The sequence below is a fragment of the Engraulis encrasicolus genome, chromosome 7 (assembly GCF_034702125.1).
Source record: "Engraulis encrasicolus isolate BLACKSEA-1 chromosome 7, IST_EnEncr_1.0, whole genome shotgun sequence".
In the NCBI taxonomy this organism is placed as follows: domain Eukaryota; kingdom Metazoa; phylum Chordata; class Actinopteri; order Clupeiformes; family Engraulidae; genus Engraulis; species Engraulis encrasicolus.
This window is the reverse complement of record NC_085863.1, coordinates 38,398,882-38,404,519: the sequence shown is the minus strand read 5'-3', so window position 1 is coordinate 38,404,519 and position 5,638 is coordinate 38,398,882. Positions and strand designations below refer to the sequence as shown.

The 5,638-nt window shown below is 54.7% G+C and overlaps 1 protein-coding gene across 1 annotated transcript in view; it reads right to left on the bottom strand.

Annotated features, from left to right (window-relative positions):
* Nucleotides 1-836: 836 nt before the first annotated feature.
* The window catches only part of flrt1a (fibronectin leucine rich transmembrane protein 1a), a 13,083-nt gene continuing 8,281 nt past the window's right edge, over nt 837-5,638 (bottom strand). Inside the window, exon 2 of the mRNA XM_063202520.1 lies at nt 837-3,286. Within this exon, the coding sequence (XP_063058590.1) occupies nt 893-3,037 (2,145 nt within the window). The 5' untranslated portion in view covers nt 3,038-3,286 and the 3' untranslated portion in view covers nt 837-892. The remainder of the gene's footprint in view (nt 3,287-5,638) is intronic.

Genomic DNA, 5,638 nt, shown 5'->3' with positions numbered 1-5,638 from the left:
GTGAACCCACAGGATGGAGTGTCCTTTCCCCCGTGTTCCGTTTTGCAGTGACTCCTCTAGCCTTTTACTGCATGGCAACTGCTGGAGGCCTTGGACAGCTAACCTCTTACACTTTGCAGTTCGCCGCTTTAGCTTTTGGACTCGGCAGTTTTTTTGCCTCTTTTCTTTCCATTTTTTCCATCAACCTGAATAGCCTGTGTAAGGAGAGAGAGAGAGAGAGAGAGAGAGAGAGAGAGAGAGAGAGAGAGAGAGAGAGAGAGAGAAATGGAAGCTGTAGTGGTCCATTGCATTTTAAGTCTGGAGGTTACTGTAGCTAGCTTCTCCTGTGCAGACTCTCCCCTTTTGCACTCACCTCCCACAGAAGGAGAGATACAGAGAGAGAGAGAGAGAGAGAGAGAGAGAGAGAGAGAGAGAGAGAGAGAGAGAGAGAGAGAGAGAGAGAAATAGACAAAGAGAAGGAGGAAGAGGAGGCGGAGGAGGGAGTGAAAGAGAGACAGTGAGAGCAGGTTGGAGGCAAACAGTGCAGCGACACTGATCATTACCGGAGTGTGAAACTAGCGGTTTTGGTGGAGTTTGACACCTGGAAAGCTGCATTTACCACACACGCCTCTTTTTTGTCAAACGCACAGATCGGGACGCCTCCCAGGGGTCACAGAGCCAATTAAAAGTTTCCGTTGCCATAAACAGCGGGGCAAAAGTTGGAATGGAAACCAGAAGGCACAAAGGGGTGCTTCACAACCCATGCTGATAGAAAAGAAAAGAGAGAACAAAAAAAACCCTCAACTGTGTGCACCTGTACAGTAACAAGACAGTGTCTAACCGAGGTGTGTGTCTGTGTGTGTATGCGTGTGTGTTTGTATGTGTGTGTGTGTGTTGACCGGGGGGTTCAGCATCACGTGTAGGAGTAGTCTAAATCTGGGATGCCGCCTTCTCTGTAGCCACGGTTGGTGCCGTAGCCAGCTGTGGTGTTAGTCATAGGGTGGGGCGGCTTGTACAGGCCCGTGCCGTTGGGGGGGAAGATGGTGTGTATGATGTAGTCCTCCCGCATGGGCTTGGGCTGCAGGGGCGGAGGCGGCCTGCTGTTGGGCGGCATGGTGGTCATCTGGAAGCCGGGGCTGCGGATCTCCAGGATGGTGGTGTCCTTCTTGGTGCCCGACTCGATGTAGTCGTCGTACTGCTTGCCCTTGCGCGAGTTGTTGCGGGTGTAGTGGTCCCGCGAGGACAGGCACCCGGCCCGGTGGGTGTACCAGCAGAAGATGGCCAGGATGAGCGCCAGCGAGACCAGCGCCGTGGCGCCGCCGATGATGCCCGCCAGCGGCAGCGTGGTGAGCTGCTCCGAGCCCTGCCCGTCGTCCGGGCCCGCGTCCTGGCTGGCGTCATTGGTCTCCGTCTTGGCGCACACCGGCTCGTTGTCCGCGTCCTGGTCGTCGGAGGGAGCCAGCGGCCCTCTGGATCCCCCGTTGGAGTTGGAGTTGGAGGACACCAGGGGCACGATGCAGATGACGTAGGTGGAGCCCGGCTGCAGGGAGGTGAGCAGGTACTCGCGGCGGTCCGACTGCACCAGGGTCTCGGTGATGGAGCCCATGGCGGCGCTGGTGCCCTGCCGCAGCCAGCTGAGCCGGAAGGAGGACGAGGGCTGTGCCACGCTCCACGTCACCCGGATGCTCTCGTGGGACAGCGCCTTGACGTTCAGCGCCAGGTTCTTGCCCACAGCGCTGCTGCCCATCTTGTAGTCCAGGCTGCCGTCCGGGAAGCCCAGGCTGGGCCGGCGGGAGCGCAGGGTGAACAGGGAGCCCTGGAGCGGGGACAGGGTGGTGGAGGTGGCCCCTACACCGGACACTGCCGCCCGGTCTCGACCCCCACCAGGACCTCCGCCGGCAGCCGGAGCCGGGGCCAGGGCCTCACACTCCTCCATCTGGTTGGACAGGTCCTTGAGGGCCATGTCGCGCACCTTCTCGGGCCCCTGGCAGGTCAGGCCGCGCACCGTGATGGTGTTCCCGCGGGCGTGCAGCCAGTCGTGCAGCCAGCGGAGGTTGCAGTTGCAGTACCACGGGTTGCCCCGCACCAGCAGCTGCGCCAGGCTGTCCAGGTCGCGGAACAGGCCCCGGGGCAGCGTGGTCAAGTTGTTGCCCGAGACGTCCAGCCTCTGGAGCCTCCGCATGCCGTCCAGCGCGCCCCGGGGGATGTGGGTGATGGCGTTGTCCTGGAGCGAGAGCCTCTGCAGGTGGGCGCTGGGCAGGTTCACCGGCGGCTTCTGCAGCGAGTTGCGCACCAGCGACAGCTCGGTGAGGTTGCCCAGGCGGGCGAAGGTGTCGTCGGCGATGCGCTGGTTGGCCAGGAGGTTGCCGTCGAGCACCAGGCGCCGCAGGGACGACAGGCCCCGGAAGGCGTGCGTGGGGATGGTGGAGATGCGGTTGTCGTCCAGCCGCAGCTCCTCCAGGGCCGCCGGAAGCCCTGACGGGATGCTGGATAGGTGGTTGCGCGACAGGAAGAGCAGGCGCAGCCGCGGGTTGTCCACGAAGGCCTGGTCCTCTATGCTGACCGTGGAGACCGAGTTGTCGTCCAGGTGCAGCTTCTCGAGGAGCGGAAGTTTAGCTAGCGCGGTGCGCGGCAGCACGCGGATGTTGTTGTCCTGCAGGTGCAGTTCCCGTAGCGACGGCGGCAGCTGGGTGGGGAAGTTGTCCAGCTCGTTGTCGTAGAGGTAGATGACGCGCACAGTGGTGAGCTGCTCCAGCGACTTCGGCAGGCCCGCGTTGTCGATGTGGTTGTTCTGCAGGTAGAGCACGGTGGCGGAGGGCGGTAAGGGCGGGATGGCGCTCAGGCCGCGGTCGTTGCAATAGATAAAGTCCTCGTCGCAGCGACAGACGGACGGGCAGAAGGGGTCCTCCGCAGAGTCCCCGGCCCCGACGCCGACCCCTGCCCCCACGCCCTGCGCCGCCGCCACCATCGTCCAATCCAGTACCTCGGCCATCGCCGCCAAGCACAGCAGCAGCGAGAACAGCCAATCGCGAGGCTCCGACAGTCCGTCGAGGGGCATTGTTATTGTTGGCGCCTCTCTCCTATTCCTCGCCTTCTACTTCAATTCCTCTCTTGATCCCTCTATTACTGCCTCCCAATTTCTCACGTCTCGCGTCTCACGTCTCGGGGGTGGGTGGGTGCAGACGTGTGTCTCCCCCCGCCGTCTCTTCTCACTTTCGGCCTCGGCTCGAACGCCAGAGAGCCTTATTTATCTCGAGTCCCCTTTCCGCAAAGCAATCCAGCGTTCTCTTCACTTCACCTCACCAGCCTGTGGAAAATTCCAGAAAAAGAGAGAAGAGAGAGAGAGAGAGAGAGAGAGAGAGAGAGAGGAGAGAAGAGAAGCATGTGTTAGTAACCCTGTAAATGATCGGCTGCATAATCACATATGGTTTGTGCAATGGATGATAAATATTTTGCAGTGATACAGCACTACAGCACCTGCTACACGGCATTATTCCGCCACATGTCCACGCTGTGAAGAACTGATTATTTACTGTCACAGCTCAACTGGACTGTGAGACTAATCTGTCAACACACACACGCACACACGCACACACACACGCACACACACACGCACACACACACACACACAGACACACACACACACACACACACACACACACATACACCCAGACACACACACACACACACACACACACACACACACACACACACACACACACACACACAGAACCAGAAAGTGGGACTGACTAGAGACCAGAGGAGATGGGGTGCAGAGAGAGAGAGAGAGAGAGAGAGAGAGAGAGAGAGAGAGAGAGAGAGAGAGAGAGAGAGAGAGAGAGAGAGAGAGAGAGAGAGACAGAGAGGAAGACAGAGAGGAAGGTAGAACTAAAATGCAAAATGCAAGAGAGAGTCAAGGGGAGAGGGATGGAGTCAGAGGCAAACAGATAAACTGATATAAAGAGAGACCTCTGAATAAGCAAATGGTTTCTCATTTAAGCGATAGATAGATAAATAAAGCGAGCCAAGAAGAGAGAGGGAGAGAGAGCCAGAGAAGAGAGAAGGAGAGAGGGAGAGCGAGAGGAGGGAAATTGAGAAAGAGGGAGTTCCGAATAGCCAAAAGGTTTTTTCTCTGTCTAATCTGTCCCTCTTCCCAGCAGGAGGGCCAGCAAAGTCGTCTGGGATCCGTTACCAGACACAGATGCATTACACACGCTTATTTACAGTGTATTAATCACAAGTCAAAATGAATAATTCAAAGTCATCATGAGTCGGAAACAAACAGGCATTACCGGCGTCATGTGATCCACCACATTGACCCAGACCCAGAGCCACAGTAACGGTTCTACCCCATTTGGGGACCCTAGGCAAAATACAAGAAACGGGACCCTCTAGGAATAACCTTTGCTGGTGTTTACCAGGTCGAGGCACACTGTTGGGGTCCCCTACACAAGGGCGGATTTGTTGGGGGCCCTAGGCAATTGCCTTGTCTGCCTATTGATAAAACTGTCTCTGGAGACGGAGGGGAGAGAGGAGGGGGAGTGTTTTGTTTTTCAGACAGGAGCAAAAGACGCCTCCCTATATCATAAGTCTGTCTGTGGCCTGAGGGTGGATGGAGGTGATTATACGGGGTAATAATCTCCACGGCTTTTGTGCTAGATGATGATGATGATGATGAAGATGATGATTCTGGTGTGAGATTTGGGGGTGGTGGCTTGAGTGCTTGAGTGAGACGGAACAGCTGGGGCGAAGAAAAAAAAATCGAAAAGCTTGCTGTTGCTGTATTTGGGTCACCTCTTTCAAAGGCAAGACGGAGACAGAGAAAGAAAGAAAGAGAAAGGACACGAGAAGAGGAGAACAAGATTGCTGTGGTGCAGCAGCAGGGTAGCAAGGATTAAGTGCATATGGGGCGGTGACTATGTGGATTAGGCAGGTGTTTAACTACATAGCACAGGCCTAAAACAATAACAACACAGCCTGACAATGTCACAAACACACATACACACACTGGAGATGTCACACAAATACAAATAATACACACTGACAATGTCACACAAATACAAATATACACGCTGCCACATACACACACACAAACACACATGGACACGAATCCCCCCCCCACCCCTACATACACACACACACACACACACACACACACACACACACACACACACACACACACACACACACACACACACACACACACACACACACACACACACACACACACACACACACACACACTGTCTCCTCAGCCATCTTCACCTTCCAGAAAGGTGAAACTCCAGACATCACACAGTGCTGTTCTTAGCCGTAAATATGATATTATTACATTTTATTTCATGCTAATATTATTAGTTGATTTTATTAAGATGGCCAGTTAGTTGGAAAATGAGAAATGAGCCTACGGTTTGTTTGCTTCTTGTGTTTCTATTGCATGATGGATTTTAGAAGCCCTAATATCACAAAGTCGGGCAGCAACATTTTAATTGCGTGTTGCTGCGATTCAGTTGGATTAATAACACAACAAGAATGTTAGCAAATAAAATGAGCCAAATCCCACACAACAAACACGGCTCAAAAATGTCTCATCTTCACTTCTTTTTCAGACTTCAATTTTTAATCTTTAACTCTATCTGAAAGTTTCCCTCTTCTTTAT